A 22267-nucleotide genomic window follows, 5' to 3' on the forward strand; every position below is an offset into this window, starting at 1 on the left:
TTTGATCTGATATTTTTTGCTCTTCTAAAGTTTTTTTTTTCTTTCTATTTTTTCTTTTTTTTCTATCTGCTGTCACTTATACTGCTTTCTGTTTTTTTACCCAGGCTTTGATTCACATTTTTCTGGGATATGCTCATTTGGCCTATGTAACCTCACGAAAATGTTACCATTTCAGCATAATGACTCTTTTCTTTCATGGCTTCCTGTTCCCTTTCCTTGTGAAGTGTTATGTATACCTTCCACAACTTCCAGACTCAGCTGGGAGCTAAACACGCAGCTTTTCATTTCCTCTGCCTTCTTGAATTGAGGATCTTTTGGACCGACCAGCGGTGTCTTAACCACCATTTCTGAAGCACAGCAGCATGGCAGGGGCTTTGGTGAGAGCTCTTCCAGGAGTGTGGTAAGCTGTGTTGTGTTATGGGCACTGTCATTCAGCAGTGAGCTGGTGCAAACAGTGAACTACCTTTCCAACATATTACAAGACCCTTCTAGTGAGGAGCAGGGGAAAAGCTTATTTTCTTATTGACAGGTAAGGAACAAACATGGAACAAAAAAATGTCCTTTGGCATGACCTGCAGTGGTTCAATGGCTAAATTGAAATGTAGATTCTCCATCAAATGAAATTCCTCTTGTGCTTGGCATGGTATTCCCGTTACTTCCTTCTCTAAACAGAATTGGCTGGACTCTTCCCCCTTTTCCACAGTAGCTGTGTGATTCCTTGTTTAGTTTGTGGGAATTGCAAGAGCTCTGATGTTTTTCTGAATTAAAGATGCCAGATTTGTAGTGATTTCTTCTTCCTTCCTGTTGTTCCTCCCCTCCTCCCCTGACGGAGTCTCTTGGGGGTTGGTTTGTTCTTATTTTCTCCTAGCGAAGACTTCTCCTCTTCAGTCTTCATGGCAACTTATGGTTCCTTGTGTACAGAGGGCTTCAGTTGACTTCAGTGCCATTTTACCAATGGAAGTAAGGAAGGCTGGGCTACAGTATCGTGCACTCTCTGCTTCTGTGTCAGCTGTGTTCACTTCATTTGGGGAGCTTGATTCTCTAAATTCCTTCTGGACAGGTTTCCATTTTGAGAGACACTCTGTCTGGAATGACACAGCATCTCTGCAGCCACAAAATTGTTATGGAACACTGAACACAGAGACCTTGCTATCAAAATACTGGTTTCTTCATTTTGCTTCAATCACTGTTGTGAAATTGAATGATTAAGAAGTTTTACTCCAGAAGCAGAGAAAAGATGTTGGAGCTTGCATATTTTTTCTGCAAAACAGTGCTGTTTTGAGACCCAATTATTCAAAAACAAGTTGTAATGAAAATATCCTAAAATCCTCAGCTTTAGCTTGGCTGTATCAAATACTTGGTAAAACTCCAAAGTGGTAAATAACTTGGTTATTTTCTTTGTGGAGTACTAATCTTGTTTGCTTTGGCATGTAGAACCAAAGACACAGCTTATTTTTACTTAGTGTACACTCTTTTTAGAGTATCCCTTCCATGCAGTAATATGGAGATTTATTACAGAACCCGGGAGGCCAGTCACAGACCATGGACTGCTGTGTTTGGTGGTCCCAGAGGCAAAGTGTTCACCTAGGCAGTTCTGGTCAGCACAAATAGTCTTCGTACTGATGCCAAAGTCCTTGTAGACAGTTCAGCAAATAGTGGTTTGGAGGGAGTGTGACAGAGGTGACAGTCTCATGTTATACGGGCTAAGAAGAAAATAATGATGCATCTCGTCAAAGAACAGGTCTGAAAAATTACATTTGTTGGAGTGTGTAGGTGTGAGCAGCATAGTTAAGGCCAAAAGAAACATTACTGTGCTACTAGAGAAGAGATCATGTGCCTAGGTGAGCATTTCTCATCCTTCTGTGTAGTTTGAAGCGTCTTAGTAGGAAGTGGAAAAAAGGGCAGGGTACAACTCTTAACTTTGATGTAGAAGTGTGGGGAGAAATCCATCACATAAGATGGTGTAAGAGGCGAAAACTGAAAAAGGGGACCCTGTTGGCTGTAGAAGGTAGTTTAATTCCTTCAGGAGGGTACTAGAAATTTTTTAAACATGCACTGACTTGATCTGGAGGTGAAACCATTACCTAGTGCCGCATTTTTCCAGACTGGCTGTCAGTTAATCATGTTTTCTTTCTGTCACTGCTTTTATTGCAACGTGTGGTGGTTAAAATCCAGGAGAAAGTGTAATGACATCTTAAGTTGCCTGTCTTTTCAGTTACTTCTGTTAAAAGCAAGAATTTATTTTTGTTGATGATGCCAACAGTTGACATGCACAAGACGACATTTTCAAAGTAAGTCTTTAAAAAATAAAGCCACTTTTTTTCTCTAACTTCTGGTGTAAATTCCAGTCTTTCTGCTTTTACTTTTGAGACTGTATTACAAGCAGTACTGGTTTTCTTAACATGTGATTAGGTTTGCTGTGGAGGTTTTAACAGAGCTAAATTTTGAGACACCAATCTAAGATGAGATGAGCTGTCAAGGTGATGGGTTTACACCTGATGGTTCCTGACAGTCCCCAAAACATTTAATGTAAACTTCTTTTTCTCCATCAGGACAAATCCCTTGACCACTGTTGTTGCTGTGTTATCTTGGGAACTTAGTGCACATGGTCTATGTTGAATTGAGATTTATTTTCAGGGTGTTGGTTTTCTTAGAAAACTCAAAGCTACAACAAATGGCTAAGTCTTCTGACTGAGCTTTCAGTTCTGACTGTGTCTTTTCAGGTGCTAATAATGCTGGGTGTTCACTGAACTGTTTGTATATGATGCCACAGATTTATTTATCTCTTAGTGAGGATGTCAACCCCAAACAGTTTAGCTGTATTTATAATTTTACAGCAGATTAAGTAAATCCTCTGGATTAAAAAATTAAAATCAAATCACAGTTGATCATGATGACAATATACATAGGGTAACAAAATTACCAGACCTTCCAGGAGGCTTAATCTTGTGTTCTTTATGGTTTAGTTGAAACCTGTGAATCACAAAAGGTGGCCCAGAGTTGCTCTTCTCTTTCATAATTATTTAACTCTAAGGTTTTCTTAATTGTTGTGAGACAATCAGAAGATGCCTATCTCAGCAAACCTGATGGCACTGTTACCTCCAGGCTGCTCTCTCTGTGAAGTTCCAAATGCTTCTGCCATGGTGGATGCATCACCATTCCTGCTTGGGGCATCAGTAGTCTAGAGGTGGATTTTGCAAGTTTGTCTGTGTCTGAAACTCCTGGTAATCTAATTGCTGGGTTCAGACAGGGAACTTGCTCCTTAGAAAAAGCTTTCTCGTGGATAGACCTGAATGCATTTGAATGTCTGAAAAACGCAAGGGTTGGGTGGAGTACCATGGGAATTGCCTTTAGCCTTGCTGGGTGGATATACAGCCTGTGAAAAGCCTCAAGAGGATTTGACCTTAAAAATACTAAAAGAAGGCACCCATATTTAAATTCTTAGTCTGGTCCTCCGTGATCATTTATCCCTAAAAAGAAACGTGAGTTCTAAGTCAGTAAATCTTTTACTTGATGTCAGTTGTTCACCAAAAGAACGTTGGATATGACTGATTTTTTCAAGCTAGACATCTTAAAAGATACTTACCTAGGCTATTCATTGCCCTGTCTGGGAGCCACTGCTTTAAGTCATAGGTGTTACATGCAGTTGTAGGTGCCAAGTGTAGTGGAGCAGGCCATTTTACTGCACATCTCTATCTTTGTGGAATTGAGACAGGGTGAGTGTTTTTTCAGATCTTCTTGGAGCTGGTGAACTTTGTCTGTTTATTCCTTTTGGAAGAAAGACCTCAAATGCTTTTAAGTAGCTCATGCAGAAAAGAATCATGCTTTTTCTGTGGTTACAAGCTCAGGTGCTGGTAGTAAAGGTATTTTCATGGGCAGGCAGAGAGGGAAGCTTATGTTCCTGGGTAGATCTGTACTACTTAAATTGCTATCTGGAGCAGGGCAGTTTCCCTTGGGAGTCCTTTTCTTGTTTGTGAGCAAGAGACAATTTCTTCCCTGCTGCTTTCTTCATACCAGTCTACCTGAAAGCAGAGTAGCTTTGGCTCTAAAGCTGTCATTAAGCTTCCTAAGAATACTTTTATTAATTGTAATTGTCTGCACAGTTTGACAAGATTAGCAAAGCATGGAGAGCACTTGCTACTGTTATTTTTTTCTTTTAATGACAAAGTTCTTTGGATTTGGCACAGTCTGTCTGCTGCAAACTCCTGAAGTACAAACAGTGAGGGCTTGGCAAGCAGTACAGCACTGGCAGGAGGATGTTTGGGGCAAGGACTCGTAGCCAAGCTCTTACCTTTTTGCATAAGATTTTCTTTAACGGGGATGCAAAGGAGATGGGATTGCGGTTAAATAATTTCTCCTTGATTGAGTGAACAGCCCCGAGGAAGGCGCTCATGTAATGAGCGTCCCTATTGTGCTGTGTAAGAACAAGGGTGCTGTGCTGAGACTGTGAGCAGTCATCACACTGGGGCTGGCTCATACCTGACTACAGATCTGTGCTGAAAGGCACTATTAACTTGAATTTTACCTCAAACACACCAAAAATCCATGGCAGTCCAGCATATGGGACAATACTGTACTTCAGACTGTGCAGTGGGACTTCGGACCTTCATGCCCAGGAACCAGGCACCATCCATTTGTACCAGTGGAATGGGAATTCTGTGTGGCCAAGTTCCCCTTCCCCATCCAAGCAGTGCATACTTTGTGTAAAGCCAAAGATGTATCACGTCCTGGGGATTACTGTACATTTTATGGATTACTATCTGGTGGCTGGGTTCATCTTCTTGGAGCACTAGGGTATTTTTCCTCACCTTCAGTTATTCCAGCATACTTCTCACTCAATTCCGTACACTGCCTCTGCTATCTGCAGCAACCTATTTGTGCTGGTGGCAAGTTTATTTTCCATTCCTTACACTCTTTGTGTATCTGAGCAGGAGTAATAACACAAGCTTAGAGATCTCTGCTTTGTCCAGTGTTTGGTCCTGTAATTGCACACAGCAGCAATTGCTGAACAAACCATTCAGGATGTGGCACTCTGGGACAGTGCAGCCTAGTCCATATGCCCTACACTGTGGATTGCTATGGAGGAAGGGTTTAGCTTGGGTATGGAAAGCTCTGTAGCTGTGCCATGAGGTAAGCCTGCACAAATAAGCCCTCCTTTCTATCAGGCAGGCTTGAGCACCACACTGGTGGTTTGGCTCAGAGGTAACTCATGAGTCTTAGATTTAAGCATCTCCCCTGCACTCTGTCCCTGCACTGAAGCATGCATGGAATATCAGAATAATTTAGCTGCCAAAAGCATTAAAAAACCCCCCAAAACCTGCAGCCTCTTGCTTTTTACTAAAATTCATGGATATGGCCTCAAGCATACCTTTGATGCCAGGTGGTCTCCCTGCCAAACCTAAAGCTGGTTCTCGGTAAGGTCTTATGTGGTTATGCTTTCAATAGAATGCCAGAAAGCTAAACCTTGGCAAGACTGTGCTTTAAGCTGATAGTGAGAACAAGTTTAGGAAGAATGTTTTAGTCCTGGATAGGCATTGCAGCCACAGGTAGCCTAGATATATTTGCTTCTAGAGCTAAGTCACAAGTTTTAATTATTTTGCTTCTTCCAAGGTAGTCTAATCTAAATTAAAACTTCGATATTCTAAGGAATTATTTGGATTTGTGCTTGATTTTTTTCCCATCTCCCGGGTTATGGATTACTTGCCTTTGGAAGCGCATGCCCCAGGCATTCCAGCTCTGACTCGAGCCCGGTGCTGCGGCTGCAGAGGAAGAAGCCTGAAGAGGGTGGGAGGAGCACTTCTCCTTCCCCCCTTTCCTGGTGACCTCCGCTTCTGTGCGTGCGCTCAGCTCTCTTCCTGCACATTTTGACCCGTGCTGGCATCCTATCGGAGAGGGCAATTGCAATCAGGGTTGAAGTCTTTGCTGGAAAAGATTTCTCACCTAAGTCTGCACATCTGAAATGGTTTTGGTGTTTGTTGGTAGGAATTTACTCCTTTTACTCTCTGGTTCAAAGCACCAGGATTAATCTTTTCATGCCACTGGGTGTTCCTGGGGAGAACCTAAGTGCGCACACCATTCCCGGGGGCAAACCAGCTCCAGCTAACATTTCTTTGCAATTCAAATAAAGTTAAAAAAACAAGCAAAATGACCCCAGGTAACAAACACATCAACTACATCTCTCTCTGTCATGACTTTTTAAAGGTAAATGTGCTTAATCTCACCTGCCATCTTTGTCAAATGTGCTTAATCTCACCTGCTGCCTTTGTCACTGCTACCTAAATCAGCTTGGAACTCCAGGAAAAGAAAATTGGCTTTCCTTTAAAAGACCTAAGTTACTGTCTCTTTGTTGCATTGCAGGATGAAACTTCTAGTTCTAGAATTTTGAGAAATGCAGTACGTTTTTAGTTGTAGCTGGAAATGGTCAAAGTTTATCAGTAACCAGGAAAATACTTTAAAGGAAAGTAATTTTCCTATGGTGTTTTTGTGGGGGCTTTTGTTTGTTTGGGTGGATTTTTGTTTGTTTCATTTTTCAGGAAATACACACTTTTTTCAAACAGGCTACAAGAAGGGTTTGAAAGGAGAAAAATTTTTTCAGTTTTTAACTGACTTATTTGGAGAAGACAGGCAAGGTTTCAGGAACACAAACCTCACTTAAATCTTGAAAAAAAGCAGTGAATATAAAGCTAGGTCAAATGTCAGTTAATAGCAATAAACAACTTTATAATCCAGGGAGAAGTTTGTTTATGGGAAAAATCTACAAAAAAATCTAGTAACTTCATGATGACTCCAGGATTTTCTTGTCTTGGTATTAACTCCAAGAATTTGGGTGGGGGGAGTGTTCTTTCTTTGAGGCTATCTTTTAGGTTTCTTTCTGTCTTTTATCACATATTTCCAGTGGTGTGACTTCAGCCAGACAGTTTCCATAAGGAATATGATTCACTGTGTAATTTATTACATGCTTCGGGATGTGCTTCGGACTTCCCTTCCTGTTTGGGAGGAGGGACAGGCTGGATGTGGAGATGTTTTGGAAGCCTTGGCTGTTGCTTCTGTGTCATGGTTTGGTTCTGTTTCACTTCTGTGTATGTGAGGAAGGGCTTGTGCATTCTGGAGTTTGTGCCCTTCCTCTCCTTATCGCTTCATATTAACCTCTCTCATAAAAGATACCACCTCTCCCTGCAAGACTTGCCTTTCCTGTATCCTTGGGCACTTGCAGATGCAGCAGGAACAGTGGGGATCTGTTGGATATGCAGTTCTTGTGGGCCTCATATGTATGTTTTCTTTCATAGGGTACCTGGGATTTAATGTGGTGCTGGAAATGACTGTGGGATGATGTGCCTTTTCCTGAGACAGAGCGGGATGCTTTTCTAACCGTGTTAAGGGTTCATGCAATAGCATTGGTCCATGAATATGTAATACAGGTTTGAACATACCAACATGATACTTTAAAATCCACAAAAAAAAAAACCATTAAAAATGTCTGTATAAGTTGTGAAACACGACCTCATGAATGAGAGAGGGGGAGAGCCTGGGCCAGTGTTACATTTCTCACAGTGTACCCCCAAGAGAAATGCTTTACCAGCATTTACCTTCTGCTCCAGCTTAGTGTTTATGAGGTAAAGTCTCTGCAGTGGGAAATGTAGACTGTGTGCATCTTCACTGCAGTCAATGTTTAGTATAGATATTTAGTGACAGGCACAAACTTGAGTCAAATGGTGCGAATTGGGGTTGCTAAGAACAAACTTGCAGATGGCCATTTTTAAACAGTGACCTGTTTGATTTTGGGGTTTTTTTCACCTACCACTCTATTCCTATTCCTTTACTCTCACCTAAGAATTTTTGTGCCTCATCTTAAGAGGATATTCACACAAAAAGCTGATTGTGCCTGTTGGAGGGAATGTTCCCTGTCCAACCTGGCCTTGGACACTTTCAGGGATGGGGCAGCCACAGCTTCTCTGGGCAGCCTGTGCCAGGGCCTCACCACCCTCACAGGGAAGGATTTCTATTTCTTTGGAATATCTAATCTAAACCTATTCTCTTTCAGTTCGAAGCCATTCCCCCTTGTCCTATCACTACATGCCCTTGTAAAAAGCCCTTCTCTGACTTTCTTGTAGGCCCCTTTTAATTATTGAAATTATTGGGCTGAATTAGTTAAAAACACCTGTTTCCCACACCTTTTGTAGGTGGTTCTCTTCTGGATGTTGTGAGGAAGGTGAGGCCTAAAATGGTAACCTGAATATGGACACATATTCTTAAACTTCTAGTTAGTAAAGTTAGAGAAAATTAAAAAAATAGAAGAGGAAGGAAGAAAAAAAACCCAGACTGCACAGTATTTGACGGGAAGCCAGTGTAACTGCCTTGAAACTGGAGTGGCGTGCCTGAGTCAATGAAGTATGAGCTAAGAATCTGGCAGAAGCCTTTTGCACAAAGGAAGGTTGAGAGAGTCTCTCAGGAAGCCTGTGCGCTGCTAAATGTGGCATGTTTGAACATGAGACTGACATCATTGTGAGTTCATAGTAGTGAAAGAACAAAGTATCAGCCACAAATTAGACTGACCTAATTTTTAAGTCACTTATAAAAACTTAATAGCACAGTATCTTGCTTGTGCAAGCTGTTTATTTCTATCCCAACTCTGACTACTTCATTTAAACTACAAGTTAACCCTCTAAACTGTTAAAGGAGTTGTTCAGGAAGGTGTGTGTGTGTGTTTGAGGGGTGCTGCAGACTTCCTTCCTTGGCTCTTTTTCTACTCTGACCTCAATTTTCACATAAAGGAAGTGATTAAGGACCACCCATCATATACCTTTATCCTTCAGGATCAGTTTCTGGAGGTAAAAACCTCAGGACTGCTACCAAAACCCAACTCGTTCCTATTGGCTGCTCACATGCAGACTGGAAGTCTGTCTGAGAATTACCAGAACACGTGCCAATGGTATCAGCAGGAATTTATGTAGAATGAATAAGTTATTATAAAACTAATCAGTATTATTTATTGATGTATCCGTGATTGTTGACAAGGAACTGATCCTTCTTCCGTTGCTGAATACTTAAGGAATACAAGGATCTTGGAGTTTGCAGATAATAAACTTCTTTCCAAGCACTTTAGTTGGCTCTGCATGCCCTGAAGTTGATCCATTCTGTTGATGTATTACTTCAGTTATTGCAGAAATGTATTAAGCTCTCCAAGCTTGGGATTACTTTGACAACAGTCAATGCCTTTCTGGTTGCTTTTAAAAGGACTATGTAAAACAAGACACCTCTTCAAATTCTGAAGAAATATAAGACCTTATTTATAGATTTCTACAGAGCTGTGCATGCATGTAAGCACACATCAAATGGGATAATACCAGTGTATTTTAAGGGAGTATGTTTTGTTTCTCTTTGGTATTCAAAATTCTGTTATAAACTGAGAGAGGTTGCTATAAAACATTTCTTGTTGACCCTGGTCCTTGAGTAAGATGTCTATCAGATGATAACAACATAATTTTCTCCCTTGGTTTGGTATCATGCATTTTTTCCCTTCAAAATTTAAAAAATCCTGGTCCCTTCTGGTTCTTGCCCACTACATAAATTGGTGGTTGCATTTTGTCAATTGTTCTTATGGGGGATTTGTGTATATTGTGGTTAGATCACTTTTCATCCTCTATGTCAGGCAGCAGCACCTGAAGGGAACCTACAAGAGATTTTACAAGGACATGGAGTGATAGGACAAGGAGGAATGGCTTCAAGCTGACAGAGGGGCAGGGTGTGTTTAGGTATTAGGAAGAAATTCTTCCCTGTGATGGTGATGAGGCCCTGGCACAGGTTGCCCAGAGAAGCTGTGGCTGTCCTATCCCTGGAAGTCTTCAAGGCCAGGTTGGATGGGGCTTGGAGTAACCTGGGATCGTTGAAGGTGTCCCTGCCCAAGGCAGGAGGGTTGGAATGAAATGGCCTTTAAGGCCCCTTCCAACCCAAACCATTTGTGACTCTGTGATTCTACTTCAATGGTAATGTTTGCAGTGATGCAAGAGGCACAGCTGGGGAACCTAAATCATCGTCTGCTCTCCTTCTTCCATTGTACAGATATATGTGGCTTCTCTTTTCAGCCATGTGGTTACCGAGTTAGAAATGTGGCTTTGGCACTGCTGCAGGTCTTGTATAACATGATTCAAATTCAAAGGAACACTTGGGATCCTCTGGGAAAGACATACCAGACCACGTGACTGGGATCATAGCTCAGTGAGGTACCATGGCTCTTGCTTTTGTTCCCAGCTGGGGCCCTGTTGGTACCATCTTGTCAATTAAATTATTATTTGAAAGCAATTTTAATAAGCAAGCCATCATAATTACCTTTGTGGGTACAAATTAGGTATGAAAACATGTTCTGTTCCCAGAGTGTGACCTGTCAGTAGTCCTACACCATGGTGAGATATTTGAGTCCCAATCATCTGGATCTAGGAGTTTGTTAATTTGTTTTCTGTGCCTCATCTGCAGTTCAACCATCGCTCTGTATCACAGCCTGAACCCCTCACTACTCTGAACTGCCCAGAATGGGAGACCTCTTAGCAGGATTACTGCAATTGTTTAATTTCTGGGAACATACAACAACTTGATTTATTTCCCCATGTTAATTGGGAGCCATTGCTGCAGAGCATATTCCTTTAAGTTTCCTTCTCTACTCCCACTTCAAGATAGTTGGGCTGTACTATGTGCGTGGACTTGCTGTTTTCCGTCATCTATTCTGTTTCCTTGCCATGTAAATGTCATTTAAAGAGAAACCCAATAATATTTAACTGCTGTAACGAGTAGGACTGAGTTTACATATGTGTAATGTCAATGTTTTATTTGGCCAAGCCTCCCTTCTGAAGATGCTTCTGCATGCTTTTATCACTATGTATCAAACACTGGTGGCAATATTAATATTGTTTAGAGCATGCAGAGGGCTTATAAAATGAGTTTGACAACAGACTTAATTAACACTTTTATTAGATATTATTTTAAACTTCTAGATATTTCCCCGTACAGCTGACAGGACATGCATGCAGCACAGTGCAGCACTGTATTTTCAAACACAAGCAGGAAGAAACAAAGTATTAATGTTGACAGTTAAAGAAAAAATAAAAAATTCCTTGCAAACTTTCTCATGCCCTGATGTGAAGGGGTTGAATGTGCAAGTTGCCTTCCGGGAGAACTGGTGTCATTTCCTCAAATGGGTGAAAGACCAGAACGTTTTAACCCACGTTGTACTGTAACACGCAAGCAGTCTACAAGTCTCTGTTCTTAAAGGAGATTGACTCACTTTAGTCAGTCAGTTTAATTTAAGAGAAGAGTCAATAAAAAGTCTTCTGCAAGAAATTCATCCCTGCCTTGCCCAGAAGCTATTCTGATTAATTTCCCTAATAGAATTACCGTCATTATCCTCTGTCTTTATTCCATCCTGGTCCTTGTTCTTGATCCACCTTCTGTTTTTATCATACAGTGACCACGAAGCAGATCAGAGTTGCCCTTTTTTTAATCTCCTTTTTGGCTCCTTATTTGCAGGGCCATATTATTTGGATGTCCCCCCCTCTAAGTTTCTCATTAGGCAGAATGCCTCCTGTTTAAAAGCTAACCATTATCTGAAGATTCTGAGGTCCCATCTTACCCTCTTTCATGGCAAGCCTTTTAAAGAAGTAGCATGGACTATTGCAACAGCTGTGCTTGATGTTTATTTAGCGCTACTCTTCAGAGCACTCTGTTTTTTAATCTGTTTCTCAGCAAAAAGATGACCATGTAAAATACAGAAGTCACTGTTTATATTGGTGTGCAAAGCTGCAGAACAGTTGATTCAGAATGTGCGGCTTGTGTAGGAGATGGAAACCTCGGTATCATGAAAGATGCTGCTGTAAAGCACCCATGTCGTACAAATAGCAAGGATATGCTGGCATCACAACAGCTTGAGGATTTATGAATTAGTTCAACATGTTAATTTTTTCATTGAGTTACTTTGTTTTCTTTGTGTCTGCCACCCTCCACCATATAGTTGCTGGTGGAGGGTGGCAGATGTGGACAATTGGTCACAATTACATGATGAATATTTGCCATTTGGTGTACAGGGCCAAAGTAGCACTCGTGATGTGTTTTGTGGGGATAGGCAACTGTCCCTCAGTTTTAATTTGGTTTGTGAACTCATGTGTTATATACTGTGGCTTTGGATTGGATCTCTTCAGACTTGGGTTACATAGATAAGTGAAATAATTTTCTAACTTACTGTAAACCTTATAAATTTTATACCAGATGCTTCATACAAGATTAGATTTTTAGGAAAAAGAGGAAGGTGGTGAGGTCCTTAGACGGATGCTGTCACATTTGACTATTCCATCTCTTCCTGGCTTCTCTCTTGCTCGATGTTCCTCACTCTCTGCCATGGGAGGAATGCTCTGCGTGACTCCACTGGTTGGGTTTGTTTAGCTGCAGTTTAGGGAAGGCCCTGAGCAAGAGAGGAGCAAAAAAGGCTTCCATTTCTAATTCTGGAAAATAGAAAAAGGTATTTAAATTAGGCCTGGAGGACTTCTTATTTGCCAGAAGTAAGTATAAAGACAAGTTCATATCCTTCTGTAAGTCACCCTAATTGAAAGGATGTATATTTCTTTTTCTAAAGTCAGCAGAAAAATCCTGGCCTCTTAATGATGAAAGACTTTTTTAAAAACCTTCTGCTAAGTACAAATATCTGAAGTTTCCACTTTAAACTTGGGTGGCTCATTCATATTTCACTTAATGGTAATATGGTATCCTCTCTCTCCCTTCCCCTCCTTACCACCAAGCCTAAAAAGGAGGGGGGGATATAAAATGTTTCTGAAAATTACAGGAAATGTCTGTTCCTTAAACAGCTTTGCCAGGGAATTTCCAAAAGTGCTTAATGCTTATGGCTGAAGTTGCAGCAGCTCAGTCTTCAATCATGAGTGGATCCTGTTCTTAAAATGTGACACCTCCTTCTAGTAAACTGTGTTGAAATGCTTTGTTTCTCATCTGCTCTTCAGCAGAACTAATCATGCTCCATGGTGAAATGAGGGCTCTTGGGGGCTGCTTTAAACACTTGATTTACATGTATTTATTAAAATGGGGAAAACAAAATACAGTGTCCTGAGGTGAGAGCTGGTTTATTTGTAAGAACTTCAGAGATGTGTGTCTGGCAGAAGGAGTCATGGCATGGCATGGACAGCACGGAGAGGCAGGTGCTGGTGAATGTGAAGACTACCTGACAGCTTTCAGAGAGGCTTCAGGAGCTTACACGTGAAGCACTAAAGAACAAAAAGGGAGATGCTTTTTGTCTCAGGACTTTGTTTCCTTGGGCTGTCACAAGGTGGTCTCAGATCATAGGGCCCTGTCTCTAGGCAGAGCCTAATCAGTGCTGAGCATTAGTTTAGCATTAATTTCTGGGATGAGATTAGAAAAGGGGATAGCAACAAGTATGATGAGTAGGATGAATTTTCTCTTCATACCTTCGTCTTTGCTTTCTGCCAGGCTTTTGCACTGGATTATGGGAAGGAGCAAGGGAGGTCTGCAGAGCCTCTTCCTGAGGCTCAGAAAGGAATGAGAAGCTGGAGCAAGCAGAGGGAGGGAAAAGGACCGAGCCCAATCTTGAACAGATCTTCTCATCCAGCTCTCTGCCCTGCTGCTCTCACGTACATATGCCTACCTACTAATGATGGCAAGCGAGAGGGTCTCCAGCCTAGGTCCTTCCAGGGTAAAACACAGGTCCCAGTCAAGAGATGAGCCCAGTGAGCAAAGCCTGTTCTGGGTCATAAGCTCGGTATCTGAGGGGTTCTCACCCTGTGCTCTACTGCTGCCATTTGCCTAAAGACAGAGAGGTGATTGATCCCTGTAGTTCTTTTCCTTGTGGGATGCTGTGGGTTTTCAGGCTGTTCACCATAACATGCCCAGCCCTTTGCTGTGGTGGCTCTTCACAGTTGTCATGTCCTTTACTCCGTGCTTCAGAGCCACTCCTGGATCTCACAGTAAGGCGCTGCTTGGCAATAATTTATTGTCATGGTTTATATCACAGTGATTAGGCAATGCTGTCATCTCTTGGCAGCCATGATTTAAACCTTGCGTTCAGCTGCCCAGGAAGCAGTTGGGAATTGACGCTGATGTGCTTATTTTTGCTTCCTTGTGTAAAAGTTGTAATTTAATTTGTTCCCGTTGGAACAGCAGGTGCTTTGGGTAGAAGTTGTATGGGTATGACTGTGTGTGATTATTGGTGATGCCAGTGTTACCGGTTTCCAGTGCTGGCTTTTTTAGAGTGTGGGGAGGTGGGATTAACTGCACAAATGTCCTGTTTCATTGGTCTCTGTCCATGCAAAATACAGCTGTATTCACACTTACTTGTGGCAATCTTTAATAGGTACTGAACAAGAGTTTGTGAATTTGCTTAATTCCATGCAAATGCATCGCCTGGTAATGCTGAGTTATAGATTGGTTTTCTAGCAGGGAGATGTGTCAAAGAGTTTGGAAGGCTGTCACTGGTCGGTTTTTTGTTTGTTGGATATTTTTAGAGCATCTCCAACTTTTTTTTTTTTTAAATTTTAATTTAAAGATAGTAGAGAGACTTGCTGTGGTGGTTTTTTTCTCTTTTCTTTTGGAAAATCAGCATAGCATAACTTCCTATTTTGGACCCATTCCATGTAAATGAATGTCAGCATTCATAAATAACTTCTCACCTAGGTTTTCATGTGTTTGGGGGAGTTGTACAGCAAATTACTGCACTGAAAGTGTAAAATCCATTTCCTGGTTTGGATTGGGGGGTATTTGTTTGGTTTGGTGTTTTTAAATCTTGTAATAAGGATTTTATTACTATTATTATTAATATTATTATTTTCCTGTGTTTAGGTAATTCCTTCTGCTGGCCTTTGTATGTGGACCACCTTCTTTCTGTCCTGTTCAGCCCATATAGATTGTGCCTTAAATGTAGGTGAGTAATATCTTTTGACATGAAATAATAATGAACTCATAAAAAAATACTCCAGAATTTTCAGTTGCTTTGACTTGGAGATAATAGAGGGAGAATCATCTTTTAAAAATCCATTGACACTTTTCCTGGTTGTCGAGTGTCCTGGGCCACAGGAACCTAAAAATGTAATGTATTATAATAGATGTTTGAAGTGGATTAAGTAAGCTTTCATTCCGGTTTCCACAGACCTATATGCTGTGAACCTGCAGTGAAAAAGTATTTTGAAATGGAAAGAGCTTCTCACTTGTATGGGTGGAGAAGGGAGTCCCCAGATTAAGTCTGAGTCTCTTTTGAATAGAGTTATGTAACATATCAACAGCAGGTTCTAATGCTTCCTGTGAGGCCACGTTCTGCCAGTCAGGTTTCCCTGCAGTCATTCTTAGTAAATGTTTATTGTTTCACTGGGAATGTCAAAGAGGTTGGCTTCTTGGTAAGGGCAGGTGATGATAACCTGGCTTATTGCTTAGAGATGGTGATGGTACATGGATGATATTTGCAAGAACATTGCAGGTGTTTGAGGGCTATGCTGAGGAGGTCAGGAAAACGTGGTGATTTGGTGTGCTTTTTGGTTTTATTTTGAAATAATATGATATATTATTTCAAATATGACTTTTTGTATGACAGGAAATATCTGTTATCTAAATGGAAGGCCCATTCCTCTTGCTTAGCCCAGCTGTCTGAGAGTGCCAGTGGTAAAAGTGTTGGTGAGCAATAGGTGTAGAAATAGAGTGAGCTTAAAGATCTAAACTGGAGGTCTTTCATGCAGTGTATTCATGGGAAGTTGATTTCCTTTCTGACTCTCTGTGTCTCAGTTTTCAGATTGGTGAGCACAGTGAAGTGGGGTGAGTTTCCTTTAGAACTAGTAATCAAAGTTGAGGAACTAGTCAAGCAGGATGAAGGACAAGAGAGTACTGAACAGAAAATCCACCTTCATCTATTTCTTTCCAATGCCTTGGAAGCCAAGGCATTGCCAACCACTTGCCTTTCTCGTGGTTATACAGTGTGTAATCTAAAATGCTTGCATGTGGCTGGCGTTTCTACAAGGAAGAGAAAACTAGCACTCTGCATTTTGACTGCATATATAGTTCAAAGCACAGATGTGTTAAGAGGAGAAGAGGGAGCGCCCATAGAAAAGCAAAGGAAAACGGTGACATTTTTAAAACTGCCTCTCTTTTATGAACATGGCACATGAGTGACATTTTTAAAAAAAATTAAAATCTGTGTGTTTCTATTTGAGTGACTTTCTGTACTGCTGTCCAGTCTTGCACCAAAGTGGAGTGTGCTCAGAGGGTGGTGGAATGTGTCTGTTCTTCAACCTCCCTGCCAGGAAGCACGAGGAAATGATGTGTTTATGAGATAGTGACACTTCTCTGAATCATCCAAAAAGCCCAAAGACTCCCTCATTGCCCTCAGCTGAGGGAATGACGTGAGCCCTTGTTAACAGAGCTCTTTGAATTGACAAACATTTGTTATCTCACTCCTGTGTGTTCATACAATGGCAGGTAATAAATACACTTCTCTAACCTCAGCTAATGTTTATTCCCCCAGAATTTGTACCTTATTATACAGCTGTTGATCTCTGGAATTGACTGCTTGCTTGCTGAATTCAGAAAAACAGCCATTCCTCGCTTTCAATTAAAAATTTTATTTCCCTTGTGCTCCATAGGCACTCTGTGTTCCTGGCTACTGGAGTAGCATCTTGAGCAAGGGTTGGACCTCTCTCAGCTCTCTTAGTCTCCTGTAGCACTGGGTAAAAGCATCCATCCAGAACACCATTTATTTTTTGAGGCTGGTGAGGGAATGCTATGCCTGTCATAGGTGTTGGCAGAAGGGAAAAGGTTCTTGCAGGAGTAGGAATTCACCCTGTGGTCCCTGGATCTGGAATTCCTCTCTAGTTTGTGTAGGCTTTTTGTCCAGTATCACGTGTGACCGTGGTAATAGGGACTGGTGCTGATGGTATTGGCACCAGCTGTTGAACTACTGGGCACTCCCAGTAACACTGAAGCCAAATACCCTTTTTGTAACAGCCAGCAGTAGCTTGTGTCCTGCAGTTTGGGATGTTCTACATCTTTTTTTTTAATTCAGCTTTTCAACTTTTCTTTTACGATGGTGCCCACCCTAAGAACCATGAAAGGGACTCTAGGGGATGAGAATGTTTTTCTCATAAGTTATATGTGCTTGCCTGTAAAAAGTAGAAAAATACACAGTTTAAAAAACCCAACTCCTTCAAGTGTCTCAGCTGAGTTCATAAAGGCTGCCCATCAGGACCTTGTTCAGGTGCTGTAAAGTGATTTTGTTGGTGTTTTGCATGACGTGTGTGTGGGAGCACTGCTTGCAGGCTCCTGACAAAGCAGGCATTAGTGACGTAGCCAGCCCTTTATTTATGACACCAAGGTTCAACTTCAAGGTTATCTTTTCACGTGAGGCAGAAGTCTTTCAGAGATTGTAGCAAGGCTTCTAGAAGCTCTTTGCTAGTTCCTTAACTGGGCTAGAATTAGAGACTCTTGTTCTGAGAGTTTTTAAAATGTATTCCTACTACATCTGCCTCTCATCCCTGGAAGTATTTGAAAGATGTGGAGATGTGGAGCTTAGGGACATGGCTTAGCAGTGGACTTGGCAATGTTACTTTAACAGTTGGACTCAATGATCTTGGAGGTCTTTTCCAACCTAAATAATTCTGTGATTCTATATGAGCCAAAACCTGAGAACTCAAACAAGCATCCTGTTGTGATGGAAAGGAATTGCTTGGAGTCAAAGTGATAGCAGTAGAAGTTAGGAGTTCATACAAAATGTGAGTTATTGTAACTGAAAAACCAAACACAACCACATAACTGAAAATGTGGGACTTGCTTATTTCACTCCATCTGAACCATTTAGGATGGGGACAGGAATCCCCGAAGCAAGAGATCCTGTAGTTCTGTGGCAGCATTAAACATACATGCAAACATCAGAAATCCAGTTTGTGTGCAAGATAGTAGAGGGTTTGTTGGTTTGGTTCTTTAAACAATAAAGAAAAGCTGTAAAGGTACTGGGCAAGTGTGGAACAGATCTTTTTAGTTTCATAGTGAGTTAAATGTTTAATTTTCTTGTTTAAAAGTGTCCCAGTCCCTCTAGAAGGAGGAAGCAGCCATGCAGTGTTCCCAGTGTACACATGAATGACTCTGTGGGGGATTCTCATGGCTCAATTACAGATCACTTTTTGTAATCCTGATTTCATCATGGAACACCCTGTGACTAGGATGGCTTCCTACCTTTAAGGTCAGCAATATAATGGCCTGTTTGGGGCAGTGCATTATATGACATCATTTTACGAGACACTGTAATACCATTGAGATCTAAGTCACAAGTAGAAAGAGAACAGTCAAGAAATTGAATTTTATCTTTTTACAAATGCATTAGAAATTAAACAGATGTTTCAACACCTCATAGCAGCTGAACGATAAGAGGAGTCATGAGGAAGGGGACAAGAGCTCAAGTGTTTACCTAAAGCAAGAGGCTGCCCGGTTCCTCTTGTTTAGAGTCCCAAACTCTGATAGTTCCAGAAACAGAGAGAATTAAAAGAAAAACCTGTACTTCTTGAAAATGTTGTTTCTCCCCTGCGCAATGGAGATGTTCCTGTTGAAATAGGATTTCAGTTGCAATAACTTGAGGTGACATTGCTGTTCAGTTTATTGCTTTCAAGCCATGGGCAGAATGCTTTTAAGGTCCTTGGTATGTTAAGGTAACAGGGCTATTTAAAAGGATTCTTGACTGAAGCCCACTTGCCTTATGTTCTTTACATGCTCTTTACCCTGTCACCAGATATGACTGGTTTGAGTTCTTCTCAAGAGTCTTCTGAAACAAACTTCTGTTGTATGAAAGTGAAGGCTGACACAGCAAACAGTAAGCTTTTAGAAGATAAGAAGCATACTCAAACTGAAAATTGCAAATTAAAGATTAAGTATTTCTAACAGCATCTGGTTTAGAGTTCTGTACTTTCTCAGCTGCTTTATTTTCCTTTTATTACTTGGACTTTAAGTCAGCAATTTATCCATCAAAACAAACTGTCTAGTTCACGAACAAACTGTTTAGCTTACAAGGGAGCTGGAGCCAATTCCCACTAGAGCCACTGGAAAAGTTTTCATTGAGTTCAGTGGATTTAATATCTGGCAACCTTTGATGTGAATAAAAGAGAATCAAAACCTGTGACAGGACATGTTAAGAGAAATTAAAAAATTGTAGAATGCTGTTTTCCTGGGGGGTAGGGGGTGGGGGTATTGACATAACTATCAAGTTTCCTTCCCCCCCCCCCTTGCAAAATGTCATTTTGATAATCAAGTGTCTTTTGATACCTTCTGGGGACTAGTGTATATTGATTGCTCTCTGAGGGGGAGCACACCTACCAACCAGGTTCTGTAAAACATTCAATTAAGACTTGCTATAGTATATTTTCCAATATTTTTTCTGTAGTTTAGAGCAATATGCACTTCACTGCTATGTGCTTCCATTTATCTGGGCAAGCTTAACAGCACTGTCACAACAGCACTAAAGTCAGGACAAATGGAAAATCACATTTTGTCAGTCTAATGTCTGTCTACGTGGAAGCTGGTGTTTTTCTTGTATTGGCACATGAAACTCATGAAACAACTTCCAGTTTCCTCTTTTGGGTTGTTAAGGTGAAGCTTGTGCTTTTTGCAGAATTTATTTTGCCTAAGATTTTGTAAATGTAGGTTTGTACAATATATCTACAGAGTAAAGCATCTTCAGACTTGGGATTTCCCACTGCAACTGACCTGTTGGTATAAGAGGACTTCTAATAATCTATCGATACTTTGAATTCATTACTTCTCTTGCAATTAAGATAAATAACAAACATTTCAAACGGAGGCAGCAAGTCGACACTATAAAATGTGAGCTAAATCCCTGAAGGATGCAGCCCCATGGTGGCTCCTTTCTGAGGACTGTTCCTATAAAGACTTGTGCCATCAGAATGTGTTTTGGGAGACTCTGAAGAGCCTAAGGGCAACTGTGAGGCAGTGGTCAAATAGGGGGTCGAATGTGTCAGGTGGTTTTACTGCTCTGCTGCTGCCGCTGTTTCAGCTGATGTTGTTCAGATGCTGTCAGGATCTAATTTTAGAGAGTATTTAGCATGAGGGCTGGGTGTTACACACTTCACATAAGAATCACACAGCTCCAGGAAGAACAGAAAAGTGCTCACTGCTTTACCTCCCTGTAGTGTGAGACCTCATCCATCTCTGGTGATTATTTATTAATTCAAATAAAATGCTTGTGTCCTGATGTGGCATCTTGTACTGGTTTCTATTCAAGCATTTTCTTCAGAGAGGTGGATTAAGTTTGGTCCTTTCTCTTGTGTAGTTTCAGTTTCCCAACTTGCAGTGCTGTTTTGTGAAATATTTTCCCAAGGCATTAAACGTTAAAAATGTTTAATGTTTAAAATGTTTGAATGTTTAAAAAACTAATTTTACAGCTTCTTACTAAGTGGTGAAGTGCTGAAATGCATTTAAATAGTTTTGCTATTGAAAGGAATACCATGATTGAGGGCAGTATCTCTTAATTATGTTCTAACAAAGTCTTGTGAAGAGGCAGAGCTAGTGGCAACAAAAGTCTGCAATTAAGGCAGCGTATGTTGCCTGAAATACAAGATAATTGTCCAGGCAAGAGTGTTGGAATAGGTTCAGAGCCTGTAGTTGCCAATGCTCTCTCTAGGTGTTTGGCACATCCAGCAGAGAGGAGAACTCCTCAGGAATGTGTTTATTACATAGTATGGCCCACTGTACAGCTAAGCCTCGGAGCTGAATGTTTTTGTTCTGCGAAGTTTCATGGCCTCATCTGGTTTGTGTTTTTTGTTTTTTCCATCTTCCCCTTCTTACAGGCTCTCAGTGTGGTGTAAAGCTGATGGGTGGGAGCAAAGGTAAAGAATGATGTAATGCAGCAGCAGCCAGAAAGCATCTTTTGTGTGAATTGTGAAATGGCTACTCCATAGTCATCTCCCAATGAATCAGACGTGAGGGGCTGCTTTGTGGAGCCAACCCTTTGTACATCAACTGGAAGCAGGAGGAGACATTCAGTCCAAGAGCTCTTTCTGAAAATGGATTTAACTTTTCTTTTGCCAGTCACTACCAGCATGACCTCATACACTTCTAGTACAATGGTGTGGCTAAGCCTTTGAGTACACAGCCATTACATCATCGCAGCAAATTAGAGAGGGAGGTGGGGAAAGAGGCCTCTTTTGTTGTCATGGCCGATGAGATGATCAGGACCCAACTCATTGTCGCTGAGAAGTTGGTGGCTTTGCTGGAGAGCGGTACAGAGAAGCTGCTGCTGATTGATAGCCGCCCCTTTGTGGAATACAACACATCCCACATCCTGGATGCCATCAACATCAACTGCTCCAAGCTCATGAAGCGGAGGCTGCAGCAGGACAAAGTTTTGATTACAGAGCTCATTCAGCATTCAGCAAAACACAAGGTAGGGGTCATTTTCCTCTTATTCCTTGTATTTGTTTAAAGGGAGTGGCTGGTAAGCAACTTGTAATAATTTTTCCTTAGGTATTTCATTAAAAAAAACCCAAACAACCAAAACCAAACAAGATTATAGAGGACAGAGTTTAGCTGAAATGTTACCTGATTGAAGAGGGTATCGGTTACTATTGAGCTTATCATTGGGATTCTTTCTAGAATCAGTGACAGAGTAAAGGGCAGGGATTTAGAAATTACTCAGAAAGAATGTTCTCAGGGTTCTTGTGTGTTTTGCAAAGCACGGTCTCTCAAGCGCATGTAATTAAGGCAGGAAACATTCTCTCCTAAACTTTGAAGGATTCTTTGGGGTCTGTGGTGGTGGGGCTTGCTTAGCAAGTGGTCATTTGGTTTGCAAAGAAATTGTCTCTGTCAGTCCTGGCTCTTACTTGCTGTTTAAAGGGCTTTTCATGGGAGCAGTTTGATGGATTTTGGTGTTTGTTTTGTCGTTTCTTTAATTGGGGAGAGGGGTGTGGTTTTCTCCAGATAGTGCTATCAGTGAAAAGAAAATAGCTATGCTGTTTAAAAGTAATGTGTATCTGTGTGTGTGTGTGTTTAGAAGAGATATTGGGGTTTTTTAATCTATTGATGCTTGTATCACGTGTTTTGGATATAAAAATAATCTACTACATTCTTGCTTTGACATATTGAAAATGAAGCTTTTTATTTTTGTTATCTAAAGCATATTTTTATATATAAAGTTGTGCAGGTAACCAAAATGTGTGTGGCTTAGTGGCAGTTTAAGGTCTCTTTATTGTTTATGTCCAAAACTCTCAGAAGCAGAAAG

At 41.0% G+C, this 22267-nt stretch overlaps 1 protein-coding gene across 4 annotated transcripts in view; it reads left to right on the plus strand.

The window, feature by feature from the left end:
• The window catches only part of DUSP16 (dual specificity phosphatase 16), a 63954-nt gene that overhangs the window by 14089 nt on the left and 27598 nt on the right, over positions 1 to 22267 (plus strand). For 3 of the 4 annotated variants that reach the window (XM_039570195.1, XM_039570194.1, XM_039570196.1), the window contains exons 2-3: positions 14845 to 14926; positions 20838 to 21433. In XM_039570195.1, coding sequence (XP_039426129.1) covers positions 21203 to 21433 — 231 coding nt within the window. In that variant the 5' untranslated portion in view covers positions 14845 to 14926; positions 20838 to 21202. The remainder of the gene's footprint in view (positions 1 to 14844; positions 14927 to 20837; positions 21434 to 22267) is intronic. The other variant, XM_039570197.1, reaches the window with a different exon arrangement.

The sequence above is a fragment of the Corvus cornix genome, chromosome 1A (genome assembly GCF_000738735.6).
Source record: "Corvus cornix cornix isolate S_Up_H32 chromosome 1A, ASM73873v5, whole genome shotgun sequence".
NCBI lineage: Eukaryota > Metazoa > Chordata > Aves > Passeriformes > Corvidae > Corvus > Corvus cornix.